The sequence below is a fragment of the Salvelinus namaycush genome, chromosome 4 (genome assembly GCF_016432855.1).
Source record: "Salvelinus namaycush isolate Seneca chromosome 4, SaNama_1.0, whole genome shotgun sequence".
Classification (NCBI taxonomy): Eukaryota; Metazoa; Chordata; class Actinopteri; order Salmoniformes; family Salmonidae; genus Salvelinus; species Salvelinus namaycush.
This window is the reverse complement of record NC_052310.1, coordinates 6,366,491-6,382,099: the sequence shown is the minus strand read 5'-3', so window position 1 is coordinate 6,382,099 and position 15,609 is coordinate 6,366,491. Positions and strand designations below refer to the sequence as shown.

Below are 15,609 nucleotides of genomic sequence, written 5' to 3'. Positions count from 1 at the left end.
ATTGGAGAGGAGGCAGAGTGTTAAGCTTTCCTGAATAACCGGATCTGCCAGGATCATATGTTGCCACATTATTATAGGATGACTTGGCAGAATGATGATCTGAAACAGACAGCGCATCTCAGTATCTAAAGTAAAAATACAGCCAGACTAGTCTGTGACTGTGCCTTTCTAGACCTTATGAACTGTCCAGAGTAGGCCCACAACTGATCCAAATGGAATGAAACGTTCAAGTCACAGAGCCGAGAGTAGGATTTTGTACTCACTTGAAATGCTTCATTGCATTGTGGTGTTGTAGATTAGTCTGGGTAGGATACTTGTATTGTCCTTAAACAAAATCAATAGGGAAGCTTTTTGAGCTGCGTACTTCAAGGCTTCACTGTATTTTCATGCGCAATGATGCACCTGGCCTTGTTCTTGTGGATTCATATAGAACATTTATGCAGCTTTTAATGTTTTTATGTGTGGTATGATTGCTAGTAAGCCTATTGCAGATCTGGACAAACTATCCACCTACGACTATTGTCACTATGAATGGTGGATGGAGGGCAGGATAGAACAGACTGGTAGACTATATTGGCCTGTGGTATAGTAAAAGTTAGTGCGCGGAAAAGCGGAGTGCACAAGGGAAGTACCAAAACAGTACCAAGTACCACCCCCCTCCCGTAAATTTCGATCTGTCCTTAAATGACTAAGTCGGATGTTGAGGTCCTGGACTGGAGTGGTTACACGTGGTCTGCGGTTGTGAAGCTGGTTGGACGATTCACTAAAACGACGTTGGAGGCGGCTTACGGCAGAGAAATGAACATTAAATTATCTGGCAACAGCTCTGGTGGACATTCCTGCTGTCAGCATGCCAATTGCACGCTCCCTCAAAACCTGAGACATCTGTGACATTGTGTTGTGTGACAAAACTGCACGTTTAGAGTGGTCTTGTATTGTCCCCAGCACAAGGTGCACCTGTGTAATGATCATGCTGTTTTTAATAAGCTTCTTGATATGCCACACCTTTCAGGTGGATGGACTATCCTGTCAAAGGAGAAATGCTCACTAACAGGAATGTAAACATATTTGCGCAAACCAATTGAGAGAAATAAGCTTTTTGTGTATATGGAAAGTTTCTGTGATCTTTTATTTCAGCTCATGAAACATGGGACCAACACTTTACATGTTGCGTTTAATGTGTATATTTATGTTGTATCATAATACAGAGAAAAAGAGACCTAGGTCTCAATATGTCTTCACTGTTTAATAAAGGGTAAATAAAATATCAAATATACAGTATATTGTTTTTTCACTGTCTTTGGACTAGTACTGAAACGCCCACTCCCAATCAATCGATCGCTCGGTGCTCGTTTGAGCGTCCTGGAACCAATAGCTGTTTCTTTGGCTGTGTTGTTTTTCCTGGCTGGTTGTCTGTGGAACAGGAGGAACGCTAGCTAGCATTCTGTTAAAATTCGGCTAACGTACGCCTGTGATTATCTGATCGAAGTAATGAATTTACTACCATCAAATGCACATGGGAACGGACTCTTGTACGCGGGATTCAACCAGGATCATGGTGAGAAATGGTTTCTTCATCAAAATCGTCTTTGGTTGACAGTGCTTTCGTCGATGCCACGCTACCGACGACGTGTTGAGGCCGGGGGTTAACTTTAAACGTTAGTCAGCCTTCGGTAGCTAGCTCGCTAGTTGTTCTCTAGCCAAATTAAGTTGTTGTGAAATCGTGATTGGATTGTCATTTGAGCAAACTAAATAATATTACATGTAACAATTTAGATGTAACATCATGACCAGAGCGAGCTAAATGTTATGGATCTGTTAGGCTCTCCCATTTATGGACAATATCATTTTAGCACTAATGTTGTCTGATGTAAAATAAACATCTGCTAAACTTTCGTTAAATGTATGTTGTAAATAGCCAACATAACGTTACTATTCACTTTACCGTATATACTTGCAGGGTTGTCAAATTTCCTCATCTTTAGCGCCTCTGTCGTTAACAAGCTAACTATCTTAGCTACATAGTAACGGTATAGCACAGATGGTTATAACAAAGATGGTAGAACGTTCTCCTTTTATCTGTGGTTATAACGTTAGTTTGACAACTGCTAAACTACTAAATAGTTTACATCAAAAGATGGCTAGGTATTTTTATTTAACCTTTATTTAACTAGGCAGCTCAAGTTGAGGGTGGGTGGGTCTAGGTGGCCCTAGCCAGCTTTTCTTCACTGAGCAGTGAATGAATGGGTCTCCTTCCAAACAAAGAAATGACTGGTAGCTAATATTCAAACACTCTGTTCAATGCCCACTGTGTGTGCATTCCTCACAGGCAGCATCTGGTTACTGGAGCAGTAGGACAAACTCCAACTCTGATAGGATAGAGAACAGGAACAGATAGGAGGTTGAATGGAGGAACAGTCTGTCCTTAGTTGACCTTCCATATAATCATGATGTCTTCGAAGACAGACACACATTGTGGTACAAAAGCAGTGATTATCTTGGGTTGTTCATACGCTGTGAATTTGTTTGGACCAAGCTTCGATCAGGGTTGTTCTAACCAGTGGTATTTTCTGTTCTCCTTCCAGGATGCTTTGCTTGCGGAATGGAGAATGGGTTTAGGGTGTACAACGCAGACCCACTCAAAGAGAAAGAAAAACAAGGTAAATATATGTCAAGATAATGACTGTACAGCAAATATGAAACATAAAATCATAATTGTCTATAAAAAAAAATCATGATTCATCATAATGTGGTTATTCCACAGTTTACTATTGATCAAAAGGTATGTGGTAACCATTTTATTGATATGTAAAGAAACTCAATGGGTAAGTAGCAGTGCTTGCAGTAAATCGAGGCCATTTTGCTGCATACCGGGGCCACAGCATTGTGACAGCGAGAGCCAAGGTACTTCCTTCCTGCTCCTGCTGTGTGTGAGACGAGATGGATCTGTCTGTGGCTGGATTGGTACTCTAGTTGGATGAGGAGGGCTATATGAGAAAGTTAATCATTCCGCCACTCAGCCCAGCACATGTGACTCCTCACTCCGCACATAACCTGGTCCAAAGTCACTATAGGAAACGATGGCTTACTGTACTGTCTTTAGTACTGTAGGGAAATTATTATTTTATATTTTTTAAATTTAACCTTTATTTAACTAGGCAAGTCAGTTAGAATAAATTCTTATTTACAATGACGTCCTACCCCGGGCAAACCCGGACGACGCTGGGCCAATTGTGCACCGCCCTATGGAACTCCCAGTCACGGCCGGTTGTGATGCAGCCTGGATTCGAACCAGGGTGTCTGTAGTGACGCCTCTAGCACTGAAATGTAATGCCTTAGACCGCTGCGCCGCGCCACTCGGGAGCCTATAGGCCAGGGATAGCCTGGTCCTGTTGGGTTTCTGCAGGGTGTGCAGGCTTTTGTTCCAGACCAGCGTTATTTTAAACAAACACTTTTTCTGTTCATTGTCCAACCTTTACCTATGTGTGCAGGTGCTAGGATATTGGGTTTCTGTGAGGCGTCATGCATGATGGGAAGGCTTGTTTTAATATGCAGATGAAATGAGTTGTGTGCTATTTACTGTCTGCTTTCTTGAAAATGAGTAAAACCTTTGAGATATTAAAACTATTTAAATCCTCCTGATCAGGAGTGTATCTTTCTAGTAACATTTTTGAGATCTTGTCGGAATAATATTTTGGATAATTGTGGTGGTTTTTGAGGCTCAGTTTACTCGGCACCTGCCAGATTGACCGCATAATGTCCAATAAGGTGGTTCTGTGTGTGTCTTCCAGAGTTCATGGAGGGCGGGGTCAGCCATGTGGAGATGCTGTTCAGGTGTAACTACCTAGCGCTGGTCGGTGGAGGGAAGAAGCCCAAATACCCACCTAACAAAGGTATGGTTACTGTGTGTGTGGTGCTTGTGTTGAACTTGCCTGTATCTATGTACTATGAGCATAAGAAATCATATATTTTGGAACCCTCAAAATAACACTTTAAAAAAAAATCTGTTTGAAATGTTTCCCTTGCATTTATCTCAATAGTGGTAGACTTTTCCATCAGATTGACCGTATCCGGTTATTTTTTTAAATTTGGTCTGAAACTAGAGACAAACTGCATCATCTCACGTTAGTCTTCTTTACTGTTGTTAATTCCCACCATGTCCTCTGATGTTTTCCTCTAGTGATGATCTGGGATGACCTGAAGAAAAAGACGGTTATAGAAATTGAGTTCTCCACGGAGGTGAAAGCAGTGAAGCTTCGAAGGGACAGGTACGAACACTTGCCACGTGTTTCTTCTTCCGTCTGGGTGTTTCTATCAGCAGTGTTGAGTGCCAATACAACCACACATTGGGCGTTTCTCAATATGCATACTAGTGTGCTCCCAAGTGCATTCTCTGAAGACGTTTTCCTGAGTACGTTCTTGTGTGGACGAGAGTGTGAAGAATGCATAAAACATTCTATTTGAGAAGCACTCACACTGTCCCTACTGTATTACCTCACGCTGCACCTCCCCATTCACTGAACCTTCTTCCAGCCAGAACAATGGCAACAATAGAGACCAAACAAGATATACACAAAGCAAATGTTTTACTTCATAATTATCAGCTAGATATGTGAATCGCAATAATCTAGCTAGCCAGCAAGTTAAACAGGCAAAAATGACCTAAAACTTCATTTTTGTAAGGTAGATGTACATTTTTCGTGGCTAGCTAGCTAGCCCTTTTGAACTATGGACTTACCCATTCACTGAACCGTCTTCCAGCCAGGACAATAGCGACGAAACAAGACACAGTACCAGTCATACGTTTGGACACACCTACCCATTCAAGGGTTTTTCTTTATTTTTACTATTTTCTACATTGCAGAATAATAGTGAAGACATCAAAACTATGAAATAACCCATATGGAATAATGTGGTATCAAAAAAGTGTAAATTTAATCAAAATATATTATATATTTGAGAATCTTCAAATTAGCCACCCTTTGCCTTGATGACAGCTTTGCACAGTCTTGGCATTCTCTCAACCAGCTTCATGAGGAATGCTTTTCCAACATTCTTGAAGGAGTTCCCACATATGCTGAGCATTTGTTGGCTGCTTTTCCTTCACTCTGTGTTCCAACTCTTCCCAAACCATCTCAATTGGATTGAGTTCGGGTGATTGTGGAGGTCAGGTCATTTGATGCAGAACTCCATCACTCTCCTTCTTGGTCAAATAGGCCTTACACAGCCTGGAGGTGTTTTGGGTCATTGTCCTTTTGAAAAATGATTGTCCCACTAAGCGCAAACCAGATGGGATGGCGTATCGCTGCAGAATGCTGTGATTGCCATGCTGATTAAGTGTGCCTTCAATTCTAAATCACTGACAGTTTTACCAGCAAAGCACCCCCACACCATCACACCTCCTCCTCCATGCTTCATGGTGGGAACCACACATGCAGAGATCATCCGTTCACCTACTCTGCGTCTCACTAAGACACAGCGGTTGGAACCAAAAATCTCAAATTTGGACCAAAGGACAGATTTCCACCGGTCTAATGTCCATTGCTCGTGTTTCTCGGCCCAAGCAAGTTTCTTCTTATTGGTGTCTTTTAGTAGTTGTTTCTTTGCAGCAATTTGACCATCAAGGCCTGATTCACAGTCTCTGAACAGTTGATGTTGAGATGTGTCTGTTAGTTGAACTCTGTGAAGCATTTATTTGGACTGCAATCTGAGGTGCAGTTAACTCTAATGAACTTATCCTCTGCAGCAGAAGTAACTCTGGGTCTTCCTTTCCTGTGGCGGTCCTCATGAGAGCCAGTTTCATCATAGCGCTTGATGGTTTTTGCGACTGCACTTGGAGAAACTTTCAAAGTAATGATGGACTGTCGTTTCTCTTTGCTTTTTTGAGCTGTTCTTGCCATAATATGGACTTAGCCCTATTTGGTAAAAGACTATCTTCTGTATACCACCTCTACGTTTGCACAACATAACTGATTGGCTTAAACACATTAAGAAGGAAAGAAATTCCACAAATTCACTTTTAACAAGGCACACATGTTAATTGAAATGCATTCCAAGTGACCACCTCATGAAGCTGGTTGAGAGAATGCCAAAGAGTGGCTACTTTGAAGAATCTCAAATATATAATATATTTTGATTTGTTTAACACTTTTTTGATACCACATGATTCCATACATGTTATTTTATAGTTTTGATGTTTTCACTATTATTCTACAATGTTGAAAATAGTAAAAATAAAGAAAAACCCTTGAATGGGTGTGTCCAAACATTTGGACATAAACTTTTCATAACAATCAGCTAGCTATATGTGAATTGTAATAATGTAGCCAACCAGATAGTTTAACAGGCAAAATGACCTTAAACTAATATTATGCAATGTGCAATTATGCAATGATACATGTCAAACCTTCGTTGGTAGCTAGCTAACAATTCTTGACTTATTATGGGCTTGTGAGCTACGCTACGTAGGCAGGTAAACATGTCAAAATGAACACAGCATGTATTTATTAACGTATCAAGATAAAATATTATAGTCAGGCAACATATGAGAAATGAATAGGCAACATTTCATTACGAAGTTGGAGTTAATTTTCTCTGGCTTCAGCTCAAATAATGTCCGCCATTGATTTCAATACATTTTGCGTTGTTTTTACGGGGTTGCGTCATATTTCTTTGCATACTTTTTATTGAAGCTTGCATCGATGCATCAAAATATGTACAAACGGAGTACGCATTCGAGAAGTGCCCTCGTTCTCCGTTTCACATACTTTGATTTGGATTCATACTCCAACCCTCCCGTGCTCAGAGCACAGTAGTAAGCATTTTGAGAAACACCCGTTGACTCAAATGTACTCACATTCTTAGTAAGAATTTAGTACCACTTTAACTCCCTGTTTAAGACCAATTAGGAATGCAGTCGTTGTGTTTCAGCATCCATGGCACACAGCGATCACATAAGCATTGCTTACACACGTAAGAATTTCACTGTTAGTCTACACTTGTTGTTTTACGAAGCATCTGACGAATAAAGTGTAATTTAGTTCGATCTGGTTGGAAGTACTGCAGGGAATCAAATGAGATATGTAGCTTTAGTTACAGGACAGAGAGGGTGGGAGATGGTACCAGTATTTACATTTTTTTAATTTGAGTCATTTAGCAGACACTCTTATCCTGAGCAACTTACAGGAACAATTAGGGTTAAGTGCCTTGCTCAAGGGCACATCAACAGATTTTTCACCTAGTTGGCTCGTGGATTCGAACCAGCGACATTTCGGTTACTGACCCAACGCTCTTAACCATTAGACTACCTGCTGCCCGTAATAGTACAGTAATAGCAGGCTGTGATTGCACTCCTTCTTCTTAGGCCCAGAACCTGTTGGATTGGCAGTCATTACATAGTAACTGTTTGGTAACAGTTCTTCCCAATGCAGTAATGGTATAACACAGTATAGATCCTTGTTGCTTTTAGAGAGGACTACTCTGGAATTGCCTGAAAAGCAATGACTGTTAAGATGTTCACCTTTTAGGTGACGTTAATGGGGAATTTTAGAAGGTAGTATGTCGGTGTCAGGAGTAGTCAAATCTAATTTTATTTGTCACTTACACGTATTTAGCAGATGTTATTGCGGGTGTAGTGAAATGCTTGTGTTCCTGGCTCCAACAGTGCAGTAGTATCTGACAATTCACAACAATACACACACATCTAAAAGTAAAATAATGGAATTAAGAAATATATAAGTCTTAGGATGAGCAATGTCGGAGTGGCATTGACTAAAATACACTAGAATACAGTATATATATACGAAATGAGTAAAGCCAATGTTTTCTTACCAATGTTTCCCCATTGGATTGCTGTATATTAGTGGGCCAGAAATCTTTAGCCTAATGTCTGTATCTCTCTTATGTCCTCAGGATCGTTGTGGTCCTGGACTCAATGATCAAAGTGTTCACGTTCACCCACAACCCTCATCAGCTGCATGTGTTTGAGACCTGCTATAACCCAAAAGGTCAGTACTACAATACAGATGGACCGACTACTGTCTACTGCAGCTTCCAGATTCCTAACCTGGCTGCTAAATACAATATTAGACATGCTCATAATTGAAGTAAACCAACAATCTTCACAACAGTGTTATATGGGTGTAATGTGTAGATTCTCCTCTCATCTCTCCCTCTCTCTCTCCCCCTCTCTCCATTTTAATACACTCTCCCTCCATTTTCATACACTCTCCCTCCATTTTAATACACTCTCCCTCCATTTTAATACACTCTCCCTCCATTTTAATATACTCTCCCTCCATTTTCATACACTCTCCCTCCATTTTCATACACTCTCCCTCCATTTTCATACACTCTCCCTCCATTTTTATACACTCTCCCTCCATTTTCATACACTCTCCCTCCATTTTCATACACTCTCCCTCCATTTTCATACACTCTCCCTCCATTTTCATACACTCTCCCTCCATTTTCATACACTCTCCCTCCATTTTCATACACTCTCCCTCCATTTTCATACACTCTCCCTCCATTTTCATACACTCTCCCTCCATTTTTATACACTCTCCCTCCATTTTCATACACTCTCCCTCCATTTTCATACACTCTCCCTCCATTTTCATACACTCTCCCTCCATTTTCATACACTCTCCCTCCGTTTTCATACACTCTCCCTCCATTTTCATACACTCTCCCTCCATTTTAATACACTCTCCCTCCATTTTCATACACTCTCCCTCCATTTTTATACATTCTCTCTTCATTTTCATACACTCTCCCCAGGTCTGTGTGTACTGTGTCCCAACAGTAACAACTCTCTCCTGGCGTTCCCGGGCACCCACTCTGGGCATGTGCAGATCGTGGACCTAGCCAACACAGAGAAGCCTCCGGTGGACATCCCCGCCCATGAGGGGGTGCTGTGCTGCATCGCCCTCAACCTGCAGGGAACCAGGATAGCCACCGCCTCCGAGAAAGTAATACAACCCCTTTTAAAAATACTCATTAGCTAAAGGGACATTCCACAGTAACAGAGTGACACTGAGACTCAGATTGTTTACTTTAAAATGTATGTCAAACAAAAACCAATGATTACAAAGTTAAACAAACCATACAACTCTATGAACAAGGACTACTTTTAACTATTTCCACTGCAAATTGTACAAAACACATTTACTTGAAGAACACTGCAGATGCAAAGTTTGGTAACAGAATGACGGTTGGTGGTGTTTGTGCCGTCATTCTGTTACCAAACTTTGCATCTGCAGTGTTCTTCAAGTAAATGTGTTTTGTACAATTTGCAGTGGAAATAGTTAAGTATTTTATTTTTATTTTATTTCACCTTTATTTAACCAGGTAGGCTAGTTGAGAACAAGTTCTCATTTACAACTGCGACCTGGCCAAGATAAAGCAAAGCAGTGCTACACAAACAACAACACAGAGTTACACATGGAATAAACGAACATACAGTCAATAACACAATAGAAAAAGTCTATATACAGTGTGTGCAAATGAGGTAAGATAAGGGAGGTAAGGCAATAAATAATGGCAAAATAATTACAATTTAGCAATTAAACACTGGAGTGATAGATGTGCAGAGATGAATGTGCAAGTAGAGATACTGGGGTGCAAAGGAGCAAAAAAATAAAAATAACAGTATGGGGATGAGGTAGTTGGATGGGCTATTTACAGATGGGCTATGTACAGGTGCAGTGATCTGTGAGCTGCTCTGACAGCTGGTGCTTAAAGTTAGTGAGGGAGATATGAGTCTCCAGCTTCAGTGATTTTTGCAGTTTGTTCCAGTCATTGGCAGCAGAGAACTGGAAGGAAAGGCGTCCAAAAGAAGAATTGGCTTTGGGGAGGTCCTGTGCAATATACTGGAGCACGTGCTACGGGTGGGTGCTGCTATGGTGACCAGTGAGCTGAGATAAGGTGGGGCTTTACCTAGCAAAGACTTATAGATGACCTGGAGCCAGTGGGTTTGGCGAAGAATATGAAGCAGGGGCCAGCCAACGAGAGCATACAGGTCGCAGTGGTGGGTAGTATATGGGGCTTTGGTGACAAAACGGATGGCTCTGTGATAGACTGCATCCAATTTGCTGAGTAGAGTGTTGGAGGCTATTTTGTAAATGACATCGCCAAAGTCAAGGATCGGCAGGATAGTCAGTTTTACGAGGGTATGTTTGGCAGCATGAGTGAAGGAGGCTTTGTTGCGTAATAGGAAGCCGATTCTAGATTTAATTTTGGATTGGAGATGCTTAATGTGAGTCTGGAAGGAGAGTTTACAGTCTAACCAGACACCTAGGTAGTTGTCCACATATTCTAAGTCCGAAGCGTCCAGAGTAGTGATGCTGGACGGGCTGGCAGGTATGGGCAGCGATCGGTTGAAGAGCATGCATTTAGTTTTACTTGCATTTAAGAGCAGTTGGATGCCACGGAAGGAGAGTTGTATGACATTGAAGCTCGTCGGGAGGTTAGTTAACAGTGTCCAAAGAAGGGCCAGAAGTATACAGAATGGTGTCATCTGCGTAGAGGTGGATCAGAGAATCATCAGCAGCAAGAGCGACATCATTGATGTATACAGAGAAAAGAGTCGGCCCGAGAATTGAACCCTGTGGCACCCCCATAGAGACTGCCAGAGGTCCGGACAACAGGCTCTCTGATTTGACACACTGAACTCTGTCTGAGAAGTAGTTGGTGAACCAGGCGAGGCAGTCATTTGAGAAACCAAGGCTGTTGAGTCTGCCGATAAGAATATGGTGATTGACAGAGTCGAAAGCCTTGGCCGGGTCGATGAATACAGCTGCACAGTATTGTCTCATATCGATGGCGGTTATCGTGTCATTTAGGATATGGCTGGGGTGCACCCATGACCAGCACTGAAACCAGATTGCATAGCGGAGAAGGTACGGTGGGATTCAAAATGGTCAGTGATCTGTTTGTTAACTTGGCTTTCAAAGACCTTAGAAAGGCAGGGTAGGATAGATATAGGTCTGTAGCAGTTTGGGTCTAGAGTGTCTCCCCCTTCCAATCTTTGGGGATCTCAGACGATATGAAAGAGTTTGAACAGGCTAGTAATAGGGGTTGCAACAATTTCGGCGGATAATTTTAGAAAGAGAGGGTCCAGATTGTCTAGCCCGCTGATTTGTACAGGTCCAGATTTTGCAACTCTTTCAGAACATCTGGTATCTGGATTTGGGTGAAGGAGAAATGGGGGAGGCTTGGGCAAGTTGCTGTGGGGGGGTACAGGGCTGTTGACCGGTGTAGGGGTAGCCAGGTGGAAAGCATGGCCAGCCGTAGAAAAATGCTTATTGAAATTCTCAATTATCGTGGATTTATCGGTGGTGACAGTGTTTCCTAGCCTCAGAGCAATGGGCAGCTGGGAGGAGGTGCTCTTATTCTCCATGGACTTTACAGTGTCCCAGAACTTTTTGTAGTTTGTGCTACAGGATGCAAATTTCTGTTAGGAAAGCAAAGGCTAGCCTTTTCAAACTTCCTGTGTATATTGGTTCCTAACTTCCCTGAAAAGTTGCATATCGCGGGGACTATTCGATGCTAATGCAGAACGCCGCAGGATGTTTTTGTGCTGGTCTATGGCAGTCAGGTCTGGAGTGAACCAAGGGCTATATCTTTTCCTGGTTCTACAGTTTTGAATGGGGCATGCTTATTTAAGATGGTGAGGAAAGCACCTTTTAAAGAATGACCAGGCATCCGAGGGACGTCGTGACGGAAGAAGTCTGTTGTAGCCCCCTCGTGCGGTTATGTCGGCAGACCAGTTGTGATGGATCAGCAGGGCTCCGTGTAGTAAAAGGGTCCAGGACAATTGGCAAAATAGGTATTGTAGCCCAAGGAGTGGTTGATGGACCTCTTCAGCTAGCTGGGAGATGGGCCTAACATAGGCTAGCTCTAGGCTAATTGGTGCTTGCTTCGGGACAGAAACGTTAGCCAGGAGTAGCCACTCGGATAGCAGCCAGCTAGCTGCTCATGATCCAGGTGAAAAGGTTCAGAGCTTGCGGTAGGAATCTGGAGATATGGAGAAGAAGAAGTCTGATATGCTCTGGGTTGAATCGCGCTGTGCAGACTGGCAGGAGTTGTCCGGGCTAAAGGTTAGCTGATGACCTCTAGCTGACTAGTAGCTAGTTAGCTGGCTAGCTGCTGTTGGGGGTTCCGGTTCTAAAGTAAAGAAAATAGCAGATCCATACCACATTGGGTGAGGCGGGTGGCAGGAGAGTATGTTGAGGTTAAAAAAAATATTTAATAAATATATGCGAAGAAAAAAGATATATACACGGGATACGACAAGACGAAGACAAAGACGCCTGACTGCTACGCCATCTTGGATTCAAGTTCACACCAGTAGATAGTCCTTGTTCATAGAGTTGTATGGTTTGTTTAACTTTGCAATCATTGGTTTTTGTTTGACATACTCTCCGTCTTTTTTTACTTTAAAATGTATGTGTCACTCTTAACGTGGAATTGCTCTTAACCCTTTTACCACTACTCCTGGGCTTAGACGGTACCTTTTATCTCTACAACTGGTTGTCATGGTTGCTTGTAGACTAGGCGCAACCAACTCCCAACTGGTTGTCATGGTTTCTTGTAGACTAGGCGCAACCAACTCCCAACTGGTTGTCATGGTTTCTTGTAGACTAGGCGCAACCAACTCCCAACTGGTTGTCATGGTTGCTTGTAGACTAGGCGCAACCAACTCCCAACTGGTTGTCATGGTTGCTTGTAGATGAGGAGTACCAACTCCCAACTGGTTGTCATGGTTGCTTGTAGACGAGGAGTACCAACTCCCAACTGGTTGTCATGGTTGCTTGTAGACGAGGAGTACCAACTCCCAACTGGTTGTCATGGTTGCTTGTAGACTAGGCGCAACCAACTCCCAACTGGTTGTCATGGTTGCTTGTAGATGAGGAGTACCAACTCCCAACTGGTTGTCATGGTTGCTTGTAGACGAGGAGTACCAACTCCCAACTGGTTGTCATGGTTGCTTGTAGACGAGGAGTACCAACTCCCAACTGGTTGTCATGGTTGCTTGTAGACGAGGAGTACCAACTCCCAACTGGTTGTCATGGTTGCTTGTAGACGAGGAGTACCAACTCCCAACTGGTTGTCATGGTTGCTTGTAGACAAGGAGTACCAACTCCCAACTGGTTGTCATGGTTGCTTGTAGACGAGGAGTACCAACTCCCAACTGGTTGTCATGGTTGCTTGTAGACGAGGAGTACCAACTCCCAACTGGTTGTCATGGTTGCTTGTAGACGAGGAGTACCAACTCCCAACTGGTTGTCATGGTTGCTTGTAGACGAGGAGTACCAACTCCCAACTGGTTGTCATGGTTGCTTGTAGACGAGGAGTACCAACTCCCAACTGGTTGTCATGGTTGCTTGTAGACGAGGAGTACCAACTCCCAACTGGTTGTCATGGTTGCTTGTAGACGAGGAGTACCAACTCCCAACTGGTTGTCATGGTTGCTTGTAGACGAGGAGTACCAACTCCCAACTGGTTGTCATGGTTGCTTGTAGACGAGGAGTACCAACTCCCAACTGGTTGTCATGGTTGCTTGTAGACGAGGAGTACCAACTCCCAACTGGTTGTCATGGTTGCTTGTAGACGAGGAGTACCAACTCCCAACTGGTTGTCATGGTTGCTTGTAGACGAGGAGTACCAACTCCCAACTGGTTGTCATGGTTGCTTGTAGACGAGGTGTGACCAACTCCCAACTGGTTGTCATGGTTGCTTGTAGACGAGGAGTACCAACTCCCAACTGGTTGTCATGGTTGCTTGTAGACGAGGCGTGACCAACTCCCAACAGCGTCTCTGTTTATTTCTCTCCAGGGGACCCTGATCAGAATATTTGACACCATGGCAGGTCACCTGATTCAGGAGTTGAGGCGGGGGTCACAGGCCGCTAACATCTACTGGTGAGAACAACCAACCAACCTGGGTCTCTTCTTCACATGATATTAGATGTGACAAATGAACTAATGTTTCCATTTTGAGTCATTTAAGCAGATGTTCTGATCCAGAGTGACTTACAGAGGGTATCTATCTTAAGGTTGTTCGGTACGACGACCACATATTAGTCCTTGTAAGTTGTTGTTCTAGTCCTGATTGGTAACCCTCTGTTCCCCCTTCCCCAGCATCAACTTCAACCAGGACGCGTCCCTCATCTGTCTGTCTAGTGACCATGGTACAGTCCACATATTCGCTGCAGAGGACCCCAAGAGGAACAAACAGTCCAGGTCGGTCTGATTTGATTTGTCTGAGACAAACGTTTCACCTTTTTATGCACTTTGTGACTGGAACTCTTAAAAGGTCCAAATACTGCAACATTGACCATAGATTAAAGTACTGCCTTGGTGCCAGGGGTGATACAACTCTTTTTGATAGAGCTATCTATATTATTGACTGTTCAATGATATACACCATTTTTGGAAGAGTAACTTTGAAGTGAGCACATTTGTTTTTCAATTAATCCTTGTTTTGTTTCCTATAAATTGAAAACCCATCCCTGAATCATTGTTGTTTCCTTTTATCCTTAGCTTAGCCTCGGCCAGTTTCCTTCCTAAGTACTTCAGCTCCAAGTGGAGCTTCTCCAAGTTCCAGGTTCCATCAAATTCGCCGTGTGTGTGTGCCTTTGGAACAGAACCCAACTCTGTCATAGGTGAGGTGTGTGTGTGTGGTAGTGTTGCTCTCTGTGTACATGTTTGCTTTGGCACACCTCTGGAACAGAGCCCAGTGCAGTCATAAATTAGTCATACTCCAGCTACTTCCTGCTTCCTGTCCAGTGTCTATAAACACATTCAGCTTGACACTTCTTCCATGTTGACTCATTTTATTGTTGACCTGACACTACTTATTTGATTGTTTTATTGTTGACACCATTTTAGACTTTGAGCGGGAAACTGTGTTCTTAGATTTTTGCATACTTTTGTGCCAACCAGAAGACATTCTTTTTTTTGACTTTGAGGATATAGCTGATGTACATTCTCTTATTGCAACACGCTCTCTCTCTCTCGTCAGCCATTTGTGCTGACGGCAGCTACTACAAGTTCCTGTTCAACCCGAAGGGGGAGTGTTCCCGAGACGTCTACGCCCAGTTCCTGGAGATGACTGATGAGAAGATCTGACCTTTAACCCAGACTCCTCCTGCAGACAGACAGACGTGTGTTTATTTTCTGGAGCAGGAGGACAAGGGGGGATGGACAGAAGGAGGTTAGGTGTCTCTGCTCACCCAGTGCTGATAGACTCTCAATGGAGGGAAGGAGAGAGGGAAGACCGCCTTAGAAACGACAAGACGGATGGAGGGAGCGATGAATGAAGTCAATGTCCTCTCTGACACAAACTACTTATTGACCATCCTTGAACAACTAGCGAAGGACAGACAGATGGACAGACTGTCACCTGGACCTTGTTGTCCTGCTACTCTGAGAACCAAACAGGGAAATGTATTTTTGTTGCTTTTTAAAGATGTCTTCCTTGGAATTTACAATGATCGGTCGATTATTCTGGTTATTTTTTTTTAAAGGCGTATAGCGTTGATTCCAATAGGTAGATACATAGAAAAATAAATATTGTAAACTAACACCACCTAATCTAACTATA

The 15,609-nt window shown here is 42.9% G+C and overlaps 1 protein-coding gene across 1 annotated transcript; it reads left to right on the top strand.

Moving 5' to 3' along the window:
* Nucleotides 1-1,382: 1,382 nt before the first annotated feature.
* On the top strand, nucleotides 1,383-15,594 carry LOC120046090 (WD repeat domain phosphoinositide-interacting protein 3-like). Its single transcript, XM_038991036.1, has 10 exons — nucleotides 1,383-1,558; nucleotides 2,586-2,660; nucleotides 3,792-3,893; nucleotides 4,181-4,268; nucleotides 7,912-8,006; nucleotides 8,782-8,972; nucleotides 13,840-13,925; nucleotides 14,145-14,246; nucleotides 14,547-14,668; nucleotides 15,028-15,594. The coding sequence occupies exons 1-10, from the start codon at nucleotides 1,492-1,494 to the stop codon at nucleotides 15,132-15,134; spliced, it is 1,035 nt and encodes a 344-aa protein (XP_038846964.1). The 5' UTR covers nucleotides 1,383-1,491; the 3' UTR covers nucleotides 15,135-15,594.
* Nucleotides 15,595-15,609: the final 15 nt, after the last annotated feature.

What these genes read in the sequence shown, in the direction of transcription:
- LOC120046090 (XM_038991036.1), top strand. Translation starts at nt 1,492, where the DNA reads ATGAATTTACTACCATCAAATGCACATGGGAACGGACTCTTGTACGCG. An exon ending in CAAAGAGAAAGAAAAACAAG is followed by an intron (nt 2,661 to 3,791) that starts GTAAATATATGT and finishes TGTGTCTTCCAG; the next exon opens with AGTTCATGGAGGGCGGGGTC. An exon ending in CAAATACCCACCTAACAAAG is followed by an intron (nt 3,894 to 4,180) that starts GTATGGTTACTG and finishes GTTTTCCTCTAG; the next exon opens with TGATGATCTGGGATGACCTG.